The sequence below is a fragment of the Panthera onca genome, chromosome A3 (assembly GCF_046562875.1).
Source record: "Panthera onca isolate mPanOnc1 chromosome A3, mPanOnc1 haplotype 2, whole genome shotgun sequence".
NCBI lineage: Eukaryota > Metazoa > Chordata > Mammalia > Carnivora > Felidae > Panthera > Panthera onca.
The window spans coordinates 118388015-118403982 of NC_138341.1; the positions used below are offsets into that span (position 1 = coordinate 118388015).

The 15968-nt window shown below is 44.5% G+C and overlaps 1 protein-coding gene across 1 annotated transcript in view; it reads left to right on the top strand.

The window, feature by feature from the left end:
* Positions 1 to 15968, top strand: part of CTNNBL1 (catenin beta like 1) — a 162928-nt gene that overhangs the window by 53322 nt on the left and 93638 nt on the right. The window contains exons 5-7 of the mRNA XM_060617361.3: positions 451 to 548; positions 8231 to 8324; positions 11206 to 11297. Of these exons, the coding sequence (XP_060473344.1) occupies positions 451 to 548; positions 8231 to 8324; positions 11206 to 11297 (284 nt within the window). The remainder of the gene's footprint in view (positions 1 to 450; positions 549 to 8230; positions 8325 to 11205; positions 11298 to 15968) is intronic.

Below are 15968 nucleotides of genomic sequence, written 5' to 3' on the forward strand. Positions count from 1 at the left end.
CATGCCCTGCTCTCTGCGGACCTCTCGGTAAACACCAGCCATCTCCTCTCAGAAATCATTACCGCCTTCGAAGGTGAACTGTACGGGTTAGTTCAGATTATACTGAGTTCCAAGAATGTAAATTCTGTGATAGGGTGAAGGGTGTTGGCCTCTTTCTCCCTGGAAAAGCAACCTCCTGAGCAATCTATTTGAAAGTTTGAAATTTGGGAAAACGAACTTATGGAATACGTGACCAGGAAGGCAGCAGAAGGAAGAAGACTGAGCCGGTTAACAACATTTACTGAACACCCACTGTGAGTAGAACCTTGTTGAAGAGATGTTAATAAAACCACAGTGTATTAAGGGTGAATGGTAATAAAATGATTGACAAGGAAACAGAAGGGAAGCACAGATTTTAATAAACTGTCAGTAGGGTTTCAGTATGTACGTGATTCCCTTAACGCTATTCACATGTGTCCATAGCTGTGGTTGATTTGCTTCAGGAATTAACAGATATAGACACCCTCCACGAGAGTGAAGAGGGAGCGGAAGTACTCATCGATGCTCTGGTAAGTTGCACATCCGGCTGGGGTTCTGCAGGCGTGTGTAAGGTGTTGCCGTCATCACCATGGTCTCCGTGGTGGCAGCCGGGTGGGTGGGAGCTCTGTGGGAAGGCTGCACTGCCGGAGGAGAGTCCGACATTGGCAGTGCAGCTTGTGGGGTACTTTGTTCTTTGGAACTGCGTGGAGGGGGTTGTTAGGGGTTGTAGAGGCCTAGTGTTTGTTAAGTATCTGCTGTAGGCAGGCCTTTTCTCATTATTTTCGCTTTACGTGATCCTCACCGTACCCTCTCAGATGGGTATTAACAGCCACTATTCCCATTTCCAGCTGTGACACCGAGGCTTAGAGAGGCGAAACGACTTGCCCGTGGCCACACAGCTGGGATTGGAACCTGTGTTCTCTTTGACTCCGTGTTTCTGTTCTTCTACCCCTAACTGTGGTGCTACTGACCTTTTCACAAAGAGTTTTCACAGATATTTCTTCTCTCCAAGCGCCAGCGAGGACAGATACCATTATGATTTTACAGACAGGGAACCGGAGAATGTTAAAAGCAAGAACAAACCTTCCAACTCATCCAGCCAGAGTTGGACGCCCATAGAGGCAGGGCCGGTGGATTTCTGTGCACCTTTTTTGTGACGCCTGGGCAAGGCCTCGGAATCTTCCAGGCAGCAGCCAGTCGAAAGGAGTTTATTTGTGAGTTAAACCGATCTGTTCTCAGCACCTCACTTTACACGTGAGGTGACCCAGATGGAGAAGCGCAGCCCTCTCCTGAGTCACTTGGCCAGGCCCTGAACAGCCGAGACGGGAGCCTGCGTGTACTGTCTCGCCACAGCAGCTTCTCCCTCACCAGTGATCACAGAGGCCTCCAAGACTAGGAAGGCGCCACAGCTGGCCAGTCCAGGAGGGAGCGAGTCCAACCGCTGACCCTGACACCTGCGGGGCTTCGTCCACCCGCCAAGCTCTCTGCTTCCTCAAGGCTCTGTTAGTTTTCCTTCCTCTCTGTTGTCTTCGGTTGTCTTGTTTTTTCTTTCTGCTAAGGATGCTAGTTAAGTACTGGTCTTGATGCAGTTTGCAGTTTATCAAAGATCGCTGCTGTCACTTGTGTTAGAAGCACCGGCGTGTTTGTTAAGCGTGTAGTCTGGCCCCATCCAAAACCCACTGAATCAGAATGGCTGGGACTGGGGCCCCAAATGATTCTGAGACCCCGTCGCTGCTCTGCCCACCCTCTCCTCACTTTTTCTCTCTCGGGGTCCTTGACACTAGAAATTTCCCATGTGCCATGCTTGTTGCTGGCATTTGGTGTGAACGAAGAGGTTGTGAACCCACTGGATATGAAGGACTGTCTCTTACAGAGAGTGAGGCTGGAGTCCAGCAGGGCTATTTGTGGCTGAGTATGATGAAAATTTCTAGTGCCATTTTTCTTTCAAGCTCCTTCCTAGAGCGAGCTGCCACTTTTGTACAATTCAGGACCTTTATTTTCCCTTTGAACCACTGTGCAGAAAGAAAAGGATGATGTTGGGTTGTCCTTTTGTTTTGAGGAGCGTCTGAAGGAAGGCTGTGGCACTTGCTCCTGCTCTGTGTCCCCACAGTGTCATTTGTGCGGTCTTACCTTCCAGAGGTTAATTACAGTGGCCCCGACTGAGGCTTCCTGCCTGGTCCCTGGGCTGATTTTAATTACCATCCTTTGCCTGTGTGAATAGGGGAGACGAGAGAGGAGCAGCGAGCCTGGCTGCTGCCTGTAAAACGTACCCAGAAACAGCAATTCGCACAAAAGCCCCCTTTGTGTTTTCTGTGTTGCTAAGCCCACCAACAAAAGCTGGATCGTGCAGATTTTATTGTTTGTTTGGAAAGAAACAGTTCATCCTCAGTCTGGGGAGCCGTTAGGTAGCTGCTATAAAGGGTTTTCTGTTTGTTTAGTTTTTTTTTTCTTTTTATTATAATCATTTTAAGATTTTGACTCTTCTAGCTTTATACTGGTGGGGCTGGTGTGAACCACAGTTGAACGTTCCTAGGCTCTTATATGTTATTTGCTTGTCTGCAGCCAGTCAGAAGCCGTCGGTAAATAACAGAGCAGAACTGGTGGGTGGTCTTTCATTTATTCTTTTTGCCCTTGTGCTGCATCCAGGAAGAAGTTTGATAAGTATTCTCATTTTACAAGGGTTGAGTTGTCTTTGTAGTTTTAATTTGGGGCCAATATCAGAGGCCTGGAATTGCATGAACAGAGGCTAGAGGGCATGTAGCAGAATTTATTGTGGTGTGCAGTTTGCAGTTATTGCCTTGGTCTTTTTCCCAATTGGAAGTCCTAAGCAATAGACAAGCACATTTGTGGGGAGAGAGTGCTGCCTTGGCATTCTTGGGGATCTTTGGGGTTTAACATTTGGTTCACATCCACTGCTATTATTTGTGCAAAAGGTGAATATCTGTGCTTTATAATGCATTGATTTGGTAGCCTGGAAGATAGAATCTTTTCCGAGGAGTTCTAAATGTGAGGGTATATTGCTTTGATGGCAATTCTCTGGCATCCCTCTCTAAAGAAGTCTTAGGACTTTGCTCACATGTGCCTTCAGCTTGGCAGGCCTTGCTTCTCCTGGGCTACCTGGAATGCTCCCAGTCATCCTTTAAAAGCCGCTTAAAGCTTATCTCTTTTGAATTTTTTTAAGGCTCATCCCCCCCGGCAGAATTTGTGTTCTTTTAGCACTTTGTACATCCTAGCATTTGTCACATTGGCTTCCGGACATCTGTTTGTAGGTTTGTCTTTCCAGAGATGTGATTCCCATCAAGGGAGTGGCCAAAGTGGTAGGTCTGTCATTTACCAACTGTGTGTCCTTGGGGAAGTTACCTAATCTCTCTGCGTTTTGTTTCTTCTGTAAAATGGGGGTAACAGTAGTGCCTGTTGCATAGCACCGACTTGAGGAATAAATGCTATTTAATAAATCTTTAGAACAGTGTCCAACACTGAGTAAACACCCAATAAATGCTGGCCATTATCTTCATAAAGATATTATGCCTGGTGCGTACTAAGTTCCTAGTAAATGTCAAGCTAAAATGATCTGTGTCATCTGCCATGCAGCGAGATGTTTGTGAGTATTGGTTGAGTTCAACATTTTTTTCCCGTTTTGACAGATGTTCAAAAAACATTTTGAACAAATACTCAAAAAAACTTTTGAAGGGAATGGACCTAAATAAGACATGGAAGGATAGATGTTTAGTTTAAAAAAAAAAAAAAAAGATGAAATAAATAATGATCACGCAAAGCAAAATATTAACGGTTGTGAGAGGTGTCAGCTACTGTGGAAGTGAGGAGGAGGGAGCACTCACTTGTGAGGGGGAAGAATCCAGAAGGTCTGCAGAGCTGCAGGGCACTGTCTGTGGCGTCAAAGGGAGGCTTTCACAGGAGGATGTGTGCAGGTGTCCCAACCAGAGGAGGTGGAAATGTGGCTGGGCCATGATATTGGCCGTAATGGCTAGGAGCCACCATTTGGTAGAAGGAGTTTCACAAAAGTGGCTTTGGCGTGGAGTCAGGAATTGCCTTCCATACCCATTCTCGCACTCAACTAACCCTACTTAAACGTTGCACGTTGAAGTTCTGTAGTTGTTTGTCTTGGGCCGGTTGGCAGTGCATTTGTGCTGCTCAGGTGAGGCTGAGGTTGGTGGGTTTTCAGTTGCTCTAAAGGTATTTATTATGTAAGTTTCTGGATCCTATCACTTTTATCCCTCCCCATTTCTATTAATGAATGTCTTCACCTGCGTTTGTGTTTGTTCCCAAGCAAAATTCATTTGTTCATCTTTTCGCTGGATGTTTATCGAGTGCTTGGTATATTCTGGACTCTGGGAATGGGGTATATAGCAGTGAGCAAGACTGACAGAGTCTGCTTTTGTGGAGCTCAAATCCAGTGTAGGGAGAAGCAGTAAAGAAACCGGCAAGCCGGTAGTGATTCTCTGTTACATAAAGAATTAAAATAGAATGGTGTGATGTACGATGACTGGGAAGTCACGTTAGGTTAGATAGTCAGGGAAGGCCTCAGTGTGGGATGACAAGAGGAAAGCAGCCGTTCAGAATGACCAAGGGCAAGGTGGGACAAGTGCAAAGGACCTAAGGCAGGAATGAGCTCGACAGATTCGAGGAGCAGAAAACTGGTCGAGCACAGCTGGGGCGAGAGGAGAGAGCGCAGTTAGGGCCAGATTTCCTCCGGGTTTTGTGGGCCTTGGTAGGGAGTCGGGGTGGAATTGGCAGTGTGAAGGGGAGTGACTGGAGGATCTCAAGCAAGGGAGTAGTAACATAGTCTGACCTAACACTTTAGGAAGACCACTCCTGGGACACTGAACCTGGAGGGAGCAAGAGCGGAAGCTAGAATATTACTGGATAGGTGGTAACGGGCATAAATTTTGTGTTCTGGCCATATTACCATATGCAACCTCCAGACTTACTTCTTGATCAAGATTCAGTGGATGTGGGAGGTTTTTTCTTAGTTTTTTAAATACGACGTTTCCAGAACTCAGAGTAGATACAAAATTTTACTCCAAACTCTTAGGAAAGCTTATTGGCAGACTATCCAAGAGAGAAAGAGAATCCTTCAGACCTTCTCATCTGCCCTTTATTTTTTTCTTTTGTCCTTTTCTCTTGTATCCATCTTCCCTGGTCAAGAGGAAAAGGATCTGATCATGTCCTTGGACTTTGTCAGAGTAGGACCCGTGGAATATTGTTCAGGAGACCTCCTAACGAGCAGAAGTAACCAGTGACTTACCAGAAGACGTCAGGCTGAAGACAGTCATGATTTCCAAGGCCAGGGTTGCTCTGGCTGACACTTTCATCCCTGACCAGGGTTTGTTTTTCGTTTCAGGGTTTAGTCACAGGTAAAATTGGCGTGATGGTGGTAGACCCAAGGGGCTGGAAGGAGTAAGACGGAATGCTGATTTGTGCTTCTTAAGGTGATATCCAGAGCTATGCATAATATAAATATTTTTCCAAGGGTTTGCTGAGCTAAATGTATTTCGACTGCTTTGACCCTTCTACAATCAGGTAAAATTGCATTTAACCCGGCTCCACATAAAGTTTCATACTTTGCAAGCTTGAAAAGCCTGCCTGTTAGAAGTTAGATTTCTGTAGCAAAAAAGAAAAAAAGGAAAAAAAGATTTTCCTCCAGCCAAATACCCACTGTCCGGAACCATTCCGTTCTGGGACTTGAATGCGTTGCTTACTGCCACTGTCCCCACACCATTTTCCAGACAGCAGAGATGGGAAACATGATGAAGAATCAAGGAAAGGAGGAGAAATAAAGCAGATAAAGCAGCAATAAGCAATTGAAACGGGTGAAGCTGTTTGCAGAACCGACAAGAATGTGATACCCAGTGGATTTGCAGTGTCTGCTGCTTTAGGATTGAGGGAGATTATAAGTCAATCAGGGTGATTTAGGGAAAAACAAACTGTGACATGGTTCATATTTCCCCCCCAGATGTTTTTCTGTTTCCTGTCACATATACTCCAATTGTCCAATTAATTAAGGAAAACCTTGCAGTGGATTTCTTTGCTGAAGCTTTTGCTGGCTGTGAGATTTGAGAGCAAGATTGCATATCTGCTTGGGATAAGAGGGGAAAACGGCTCATTCTGGTATTTATGGGCACCCTCACTCAATTCTGGCAGCAGTGTCTTCTCAGATCTGCAGCTAGTGTCTTTCGTTGTTCTTCACACCATCAAGGGACGAAAGGGGAGAAACTCTACTTCGTTTGCGATTCAGGTTCACAGATTACTCAATAATTTCAGCTTTTTCCCCCCTTGCCAGATGCTTCCTTTAAGCGTCACCGAGAAAGAGTAAAGAGGCCTTATTTCAAGATCTGTCCTTCTTGCCGTTGTTGCATCCTTGGGTCGCGGGGTGCCCTATTCACAAGTGCTCAGGGAAGTGTCAGTCTCTCTCCTTTCTTTTCCCCTCCCCAAAGCGACAGGGTGTGGTGGGGAAAAAAGAGAGGCATAGAGTCAGTCACTTCTGCCACAAGCTTTGTGACTTTGGTTAGGCTGGCTGGTTAACCTCTCTGGACGTTTGTTTGCTCACCTGTGAAAGCTATGAGGATTACCTGAGAGTAAATGGAGCAAGTTATAGAAAAACCTGATTGCAGTACACAGAGGGAGTGTTTTGTCAGTTTATGTGAATTTAGCAAAATGACGGAGTGTCTGCCTATTTCGGCATTGCTCTCCACTTGGAAGAGTAGACCGAGATGAGTCAGGGTTGAGTGGCTGCCTTCGAAGAACCGGAGTTTTTCTTGGTTTTTCTCGATATTCATATCAAATAGTGAATGATCAGATATCAGAAGGGGTAAAGAGCTAGATTCAGACTCTCTACTGTAGGGGCGCCTGGGTGGCTCAGTCAGTTAAGCGTCCGACTTCAGCTCAGGTCATGATCTCGAGGTTCGTGAGCTTGAGTCCCCCCCTCCCGTCGGGGTCTGTGCTGACAGCTCAGAGCCTGGAGCCTGCTTCGGATTCTGTGTCTGCCTCTCTCTCTCTCTGCCCCTCCCCTGCTTGCTGTCTCTCTCTCTCTCTCTCTCAAAAATAGATAAACGTTAAAAAACAACAATAACAACAACTCTCTACTTAATTTTTGATCCAGAGCCAGGGTAAGACATGCCACATAGTTTTATTTAATCTTTATAACTTATTCCCATTTCCTAAGTGAGGAAACTGAGGCAGTGAGAGAGAGGATATGCCACGGGTATACAGCAGGTTTTATCTTCCTGTACGTGTACAGGCTTACTTACTGACTACTAATTAGAAATTTACTACCGGATGAATTCTCACTTCTTGATTACGAGGAGTTTCCTTAGTTACTTTCCTTGGTGTGCATCAGGGTTGCCCAAGGACCGTCTCCCTAAGAGTACAGATTGTGCAGGGAGTAGCATGAAGTAGTGTCAGCATTACTTCACCAAAGAAGGAAGCTTGGTCTTTGCTTTTCTTTTGCCACTGCTCAGTAGCTGTTTGGTCTTGGCTAAACTGATAATCTCTCTGAATAGCAGCTCTGTGATGTGGCTACTGAAAGTTTCCTATAAGGTTGTGTGAAACAAATGAGAAATTTAATTGCTGTCTTATGCCCTAAATGTAATAAAATGTGAGACATTTTATTATGTTAATACTCTTCTCAAGAAGGAATTAGAAATTCATCAGAAGGAATAGTTTCATTAGAGCTTAGCATAGAACATTAGGAATGTTTTGAGTTCAACCGTAAATTGAGGTCAGTGTAAATTATGGCAAGTAAACCTCCCAGTTAAACACCTCTTGGTGCTGTGGTCTAGAAACAGACTTTTGACTTGAACAAACTACGGACCTGACTTAAGAAGGGACTTTTGCCAGGTGTTTGTTTAAATACCACAGAGAGGTAGAAAGAGGACCGGACTTGATTTCGGAAGGCCTAGGTTCAGGTGCTGGCGCTGCCACTCACCAACTTTATAACCTTGAATTCTACTTTGTCTCCTTAAGCTTTGATTTACTCGTCCTAAGTTCAGGATAATGGTGCCTGCCCTTTCTTTGCCTGGGGGTCATTTCAAGACTCAGAGGGATAATGGGACAGGAGAGCACACTGTAAACCATAGGTGGCCGATTAGTTCTTTCGTTCATGCGGGTGAGAAGTGAGGATGGGAATGGGAACATTTGGGGGACTGTTTTGTGACATGTATCCCTCTCTCCTCTTGCTTCCTTGTTGCTGAAGGTGGATGGGCAGGTGGTAGCGCTGCTTGTGCAGAATCTGGAGCGCCTGGATGAGTCTGTGAAAGAAGAGGCAGACGGTGTCCACAACACTCTAGGTGAGGGGCAGGTGACCGCTGATCCTGAGACGCTGTTTGTTCTGGGGCTTGGTGCTCATTTCCCTTCTTCCTTCATAATCGAGTCAACAGCAGGTGTTTTCTTTCCTTCTGCTCCCAGACTGCCTTTCCAGAAATGAAGACCCTTGTGTAAATTTCATATAACTGCAGCTCTGGTTTGGCTTGCAGGTAATAAAAGCAGAAATCCACTAAGTAGATAACCTTCCTGGACAAAAACTGGCTCCTTTTAGCAGCGCTTTGCTTTTTTATTTTTATTTTTTTAGCTTTAGAACATGTATTTTACCATTTTTAAGCCCTGTATGTTGGTTTTTCTTCCTACTTTCCTTCAGTGAGACTACAAACTTTGGAACTGTCTTTATAAGACAGTTTATTTGAAAAAGAGTTAAGTGTTTGTCTTTTTATGTGTAGCTTACCACGTAAACTGATTGAAATACTGCTGTTAACTTGCATGCACCTTCATCAGTGTTAGTTTAAGTGGACTCTTCTGCAGTATTTCCCTTCCTCCTCCTCGAATCTCCCAGCTCTTTCTCCCTGTAAAGTTGTTGGACCATTAGCCTATTTAAAATTGTGCTTTTGCAGGATGCCTGGGTGGCTCAGTGGGTTAAGCGTCCAACTTTGGCTCAGGTCATGATTTCACGGCTTGTGAGTTCGAGCCCTGCACCGGGCTCTGTGCTGACAGCTCAGAGCCTGGAGCCTGCTTCAGATTCTGTCTCCCTCTCTCTCTGCCCCTGTCCTGCTGGTTCTTTCTCTCTCTCAAATATAAATAAACATTAAAAAAAATTTTTTTGATGTTAAATAAAATTGTGCTTTTGGGTAGTCCTCCTTATCACTAGTCATGTCTTATTAAAAAATAAAAAACAAAACAATGGTGACATATCTTTAAGCAGAGCTTGAGAAATAAATGAGGCCCAGCTGAAGCAGAAATTTTGATGAGGTCAGATTTTTCTCTCAGCTCTTTTTGTCTTCCACAGATTTCTCTCGTAGTTTTATATTCTCTTCTGTGACCATTATCATAAAGAAGAGGGGAGGCATAGCACCTAGGGAGTAAGAGAAGAGAGAACACAATAATCTGTAACTTGGGGGTTGGCTTTAGTCTAGAGCTAGAATTTGGCATTGCCATCTGTTAGCCTAGTACTGGATTTTGCTGAATAGTTTATCAGAAGTTTTAACTGACTGTTAACAAAAAAGGGGCCTGGTATAATGGAAAAAGCACCAGGCTGGCAGTCTATAGAGATCTGTGTAGTTTCAGCTTCGTCACCCACCAGCAGCCCAGGAGATTTATCCCTCTCTCATTTATTGAGCACCTGCTGTCTGTGGGGCACTGTGCTAGGCACTGGGGTAGATTAAAGAGGAATTTGGCATGGTCCTACTCCTGAAGAAGCAGACTGATGGGAAAGCCTTGAACAAAAAGGAAAGGCAATACAGGGTGAGAAATGGTATAATAGGAGTCAGTGCAGAGCAGTATGGAAGTAGGGGAGGGTTTGCAAAGGTAGCTGATTGGAGCTAAATATGAAGACGGGTGCATTTTGACAGAGAAATGAGAGAAGGGCCTTTGAGTGGGAGAGAGTCACTTGCAAAGCCATGAAAGGGCTTGGGCTTTGGAGAAAGAGTAGAAATGGACTGTGGCAGTAGTGGGAGAGGACACGGAGGCAGGGGTTTGCCCAGATCATGGAAGACCTTGTAAACCGAGGCAAGATGATTGGATTTTACTCTGGTGGGCAGCAGGAAGCCATCTAAAGCGCAAGCAGAGGAATGAGGTAAGGGCATAGAAGATTAATATGAAGGAGTTGGCTTTCCTAGAAAGTAACCTAGGGTATTGCGGTGATCCTCGTCTCTCAGGGATCTTGTTGCTACTCTGCTTCCGTGACTTTGTATTCCATTCCCTGAGGGGGTGGCCCACTGAGTCTTTAACTTGCCACAGGTGAGGCTGACAGGGGCAGAGGAGTGAGGAAGAATGTAAGAGGCATAGTGATTTCTTCAGCCCTTTCTCCTTCAAAACTCAGACCTGATGTGTTCTGGGCATTGGGTTAGAGAACCTGGAACTAACTCTGTCTCCTTTATAATAGTAACATAACCTGGGTTATGGAGCAGAAGGGGCCCTGAAGGAAGTGAAAGCATTGGATGTGTTAGAATGGAACTATAGGGGATTTTTTTTTTTTTTAAGTGTCCTTTTGTAGTATCGTAGTCATGTAATAACTTTATTTTCCTTTGGCCTCCTAAGTTTTAATTTTTCTATTAGGCAGCAATTTGGCTGTTGTAAAAGATAGCAGGACCAATTATATTTGCTTCCGCGTACCTGACAGTTAACTCTGCCAGCATGGCCTTTTCCCTCTATGCATATTATTGTGTTCAATTAAGATCATGCTTGCTTCCCTTGTAATGTCCAGAGAAAGAGGACTGAAAATGAATGACTCTGGAAAGGCAGAGATTCTGAATTCACCATCCCTGGATTTTTTTCTAAGGCTTCTTACCTAGTCCCCTGTCCCTTCAGTTACGGTCTCCGGGACACCAGCACAGTGAGGACTGAGAAGGCCTTCCTAGGCAGATACACACCTTTCTCTGTGTCCTGCTCTGGTGTTGTTCCCTATTAGCGCAGAACATCTGTCGCTTATTTCTTTCTGTGAATTTCATCATTTTTAGTTACACGTTTTACTTGCAACATAACCTAAAAAAAAAAAAAAAAAAAAAAGCAAACCCATAGCATCTCCCTGGTTAATCTAGAAGTGACAACATGGGCATCTGGCTGGGAGGCATACAGGAAGTGGGAAGAGGAATATGGTGCCTGTCGTGGGAAGGGCGGCAAGCTTGTTGCAGACGGAAACGTCATTGCCCTCCCTGATGACTGCTGTCCGTCTCCCTGCAGCTATTGTGGAAAACATGGCAGAGTTCCGGCCTGAGATGTGTACGGAGGCCGCCCAGCAGGGTCTTCTGCAGTGGCTGTTGAAGAGGCTGAAGGTAAGTTTGGCCTTGTGGGACTGCAGCTCCAGAACCTCTCTTCGCTCTGGGCGTGGCTCAGGCCAGGTCACTGGCACAGATTTTTATCCCTTTGCTGTGTGATCTCCTTTGGGAATCTTTTGGGATCCCTCGCCCCTTTCTTTGCTTCTCCTCTTTTTGTTTCAAGAGAAAAGCCTTTAAAGGTAGCCTTTTAATACCTCTGAAAATATTACAAACATTTTTTTTAATGTTTATTTACTTTTGAGACAGAGAGAGACAGAGTGTGAACGGGGGAGGGGCAGAGAGCGAGGGAGACACAGAATCCGAGGCAGGCTCCAGGCTCTGAGCCGTCAGCACAGAGCCGGACGCGGGGCTCGAACTCACGGACCGCGAGATCGTGACCCGAGCCGAAGTCAGACACTCAACCGACTGAGCCACCCAGGGGCCCCAATAAACATTTTATAAATACAAATAAATTCACTGGTACAGAAAGCATAAAACTGGAGGTAAAATCTCCCTTCAGCAGATTCCTTCTGGTTCCACTTCCCAGAGGCAGCCACTGTTAACAATATTCTCTCTCTCCTGTACACACATTTTGTGTGTATAGGAGTGTGTGGGTGTGTTTCACAAACAGAATTTTACAATATTTTATTTTGCAGGTTGGTTTTTTTTCACTGAACTAATAGCTGCCTAGTATTCTGTTTTATGCATATACCAAAATTAGTTTAATCATTCCCCTTTTTATGACAGTTTTTCACTGTTGTATAACAATTTTTCACTGTCACAAGCAGTGCTGCAGTGAATATTCTCATATACACAGACACATTTTTTTCTTGCACACTTATGTTAGTTTATCTGTAGGATCAATTCCTAGAAGTTGAATTGATAGATCGAAGGATATGTTCACTAACACATCTGGTGGGCATTGCAAAGTTGTCCTGCATAAAGGCTGCCTCACTGACTTGAGAGTGTCTGTTTCCCTTAGCAACATTGGGTACTATCAAACTTAAAATGTTACTCATCTGCTACATGAAAACTGGTATTTTATTTTATTTTGGAGTTTTAAAATCACGGCAAGAATATTGGCTTCCACTTGTTTATTAGCCATTTATATTCATTTCTTTCAGCTTACTATTTAAATTTTTTTTTTTTAATGTTTTATTTAGTTTTGAGAGAGAGAGAGAGAGAGCGTGCAAGCTGGGGAGGGGCACAGAGAGGGAGATACAGAATCCGAAGCAGGCTCCAGGCTCTGAGCTGTCCACACAGAGCCCGACTCGGGGCTCGAACTCAGGAACCGTGAGATCATGACCCGAGCCGAAATCAGACGCTCAACTGACTGAGCCACCCAGGGGCCCCATCTGTCAGCTTACTATTTATATCCTTTGTTCGTGTTTATATTTCTGTTGAATTTCTTACTCTTTCCTTATGAGCATAGTCCTTTTGACTATCTTTTTAACAATTAGTGGTGTCCCATGGAGTAAATGAGCAACAAGAGGGGCAAGGGCTTCTCTGAAAAGAGTAGTTTTAACCAAAGGTGTGATGAGAGGCAGTTTGGGACTGCTTATATGGTCCTCGGGCAGGCAAGGATTCCCAGTTTCTCTGAGAAGGAGGCATTCGTTCATAGACAGAATGATTCTCTAATATTCAGAGTGTGCTTTGCTGTGCTTTAGAGTGTCACAGAGATCCAGAAAGTCTGAGGTACATCACGTCAGATTTACTCCCCGCTGTCTTGTCGGGGCTCAGGAAGAATGTTCCGCTTACGATAGCGTATGCCCCATGATTACCCCTCTTTCTGACCATCTAAGTCTTCCCCAGTCCTACTTATTTAACCATCTGTTCCCATGGAAATCTATAACATGGACTTCTGTAACATGACCTGAGGGTATTCAGCTAGCCCAGATCCTACCGTCAGTGGGTCTGGGCACGTTTGCCTGGCAGAGTATAAACTCAGTATGCGGTTCAGTAGATTGCAACTCCCTCCACACACACGCACGTACGTGTACACGCACCCGTGCACACCGACACACCCTTACCTTCCTTTCAGGAAAAAAAAATCAGGTCTGGTTAATTCATGCATTGTCATCTTTTAACTTCCTTTTGACTTTTTCTCATGAGCCTGAATGCCTTCCGAGTTTAGGACTGGACTTACTTCCCCATCTTTCCTCAACATTCAACACATTTTTATTCTCCAAAGCCTTAATACATCTTGGGAGTGAGGAGTGGAGGGGAGGAACAGAGTCGAGGAGATGGGGTAGATGGCAAAGGACTGGAGTTGTTGGTAGGGTGGCCGTAGGTGAGAGCGCCAAACTTTTGGATTACAGAATAATCCAATAGCTTTTGTCTCCGAGGTCAAGACTAGTTTTTTTTCAGTTCCTTGAGACTTGGTACTGCTTCAGGGATCCTTCCTTAAACCAGAGTGTCAGGCCTCCTCTGCCCTTCGAAAAGCGTTGAAACTTGCCAGTCTTTTTTTGAATTGGTAACAGGAAGGAGAATTGAGACCTTTGGGGGTTTGGCTTGGATTCCATTTTCCTTATGAGAGTAATAGAGAGTCCCATTTGATAGTCTAGTAAGCTATTGACTGTTTCCTTTTAGGCATAGTGTTTTTGTAATCCTCGGGGCATAAATAGCCATGTTGCTGTCTCTAAAACAGTTTTTCAAGGTTTCAGGGTATCTAAACATTAAAATGCTATTTGGTTATTTTATTAGTAAGCAAGTGCCCTTAGAAAAATTCTGTGTTTCCCAGAACATTAATAAGAGAGAATCTTGCTTAAGGGTGAGGCCAGCAAGAAGGCATATTTTTATAAAAACAATGCCTTGCTCTTTTTCCTCATAATCTGGGAGAGTGCTTGTTAAAATTTTCACCATCGTAAACATATTGAATCTGAATGCCGGACCTAGAGCCTGATTTTCACCAGTGGAACTCTAAAAAATTAGACATTTCTAGACTCATTGTCTCAGTCTTTGTCTTCTCTGTCTCTGTTTGAGGGAAGTTCCACCTGTGATTCTAATGGACAACCCTCACTAATACCCTCTGCTCTCTGGAGATGTGAACATTTTCATTACCTTTTTTTATTCTGCACTACTCCTGGACTGATTTAAAACTCCATTTTCAGTGTGCTATTCCCTATCAAGAATCTCCCTCTACACAGTCCTGATGCCCTTTACATCAGATCGCACCTTCTCTACCTACTTACAAAGGCCCCTTACAGCCCCTGGTTGGCTCAGTCTGTTAAGCGTCCAACTTTTGATTTCAGCTCAGGTCATGATCTCGCAGTTCGTGAGTTTGAGCCCTGCATCAGGCTCTCCACTGTCAGTGCGTGGGATTCTCTGTCTCCCTCTCTCTCTGCCCCTCCCCTGCTCACTCTCTTGCTCTCTCTCAAAAATAAATAAACGTTAAAAAAAATTAAAAGAAAAGAAAATGCCCCTTATGCCTGGCCTAGTCTGACTTTTTCATTTCTCAGTTTTTTTTTTAATTTTTTTTTTTTAACGTTTATTTATTTTTGAGACAGAGAGAGACAGAGCATGAACAGGGGAGGGGCAGAGAGAGAGGGAGACACAGAATCTGAAACGGGCTCCAGGCTCTGAGCTGTCAGCACAGAGCCCGACGCGAGGCTTGAACTCATGGACCGTGAGATCATGACCTGAGCTGAAGTCGGACGCTTAACCGACTGAGCCACGCCGGCGCCCCTCATTTCTCAGTTTTTAAATTGTTGGCCTTATTACCTTTCAGACAGACATCTTTTTTACCGTGCCCCTGCTCTGCAAAGGTCAGAATTATTTTGACCTCTGTATCCGTCTTTGATCATGGTCCTCCCTCTACCAGGAATGACTTCTGTCTTCCCTTATATACTTCTCAGTTATACACAGCCTTCGTTAACCACTTTAAATCCCTACTCTTCCATGTAGCTGCCATCATTTTTAGGACTGAAAGGAAATTTATAACTTCTATTGCAGATTAAAAAAAAAAAGTCGAGACTTATATAGAGATTAAGTGCCTTGCCCAACTTCATACAGCTAGTTAGAGATAGAGCTGGAATTAAACCCGTGAGTCCTGACTTTCTCCACGCACCCTTTACATGGCACTACTTTGCCCCCAGCCCATCCCATGCTCTTTCTTTTCTGAATATCAACCGTTTTACTTTTTCTATGCTGGTTCTCTTACGAGAGTTAGCAGATCTGTGTTCTAACATGTGCCTATAACTATGACATTTCTCCTCATGAAGCATCTTTTTTCCAGCACCTGGCGGACTTTCATATTGTATGTGCTCACTGTCTTTCTTTAAATAGCCTTCGACTCTTTAAAAGCAAGGACTGTGTTGTGTCTCCATCATATTTGCGACTCCACCCAGTTGTTCTCAAGGTGTGGTTCGCAGCCAGGCCCAGGGATGTCAGAATCACCTGGCAACTTGTTAGAAATGCAGATTCTTGAACCTACCCCTTGACCCCCTGAATCCGCCCATCTTGGGGTGGACTGGCCATCTGTTTTAACAAGCCCTCCAGGTGATCTGAATGCCTGCCAACGTCTGAGAACCACCCTCCTGGAATACTTCTATTTACACTGCTTGTTAAACCTTGCTGTTTAACTGATCATCCCATATTGATTCAGTAGTCTTTGAGTAATTCTTCAGTGAGTGGCACCTTGGTGAGTCTGCTTTTTGTACTGGTAGCCTAGCAGTATATAGAGATACTCAG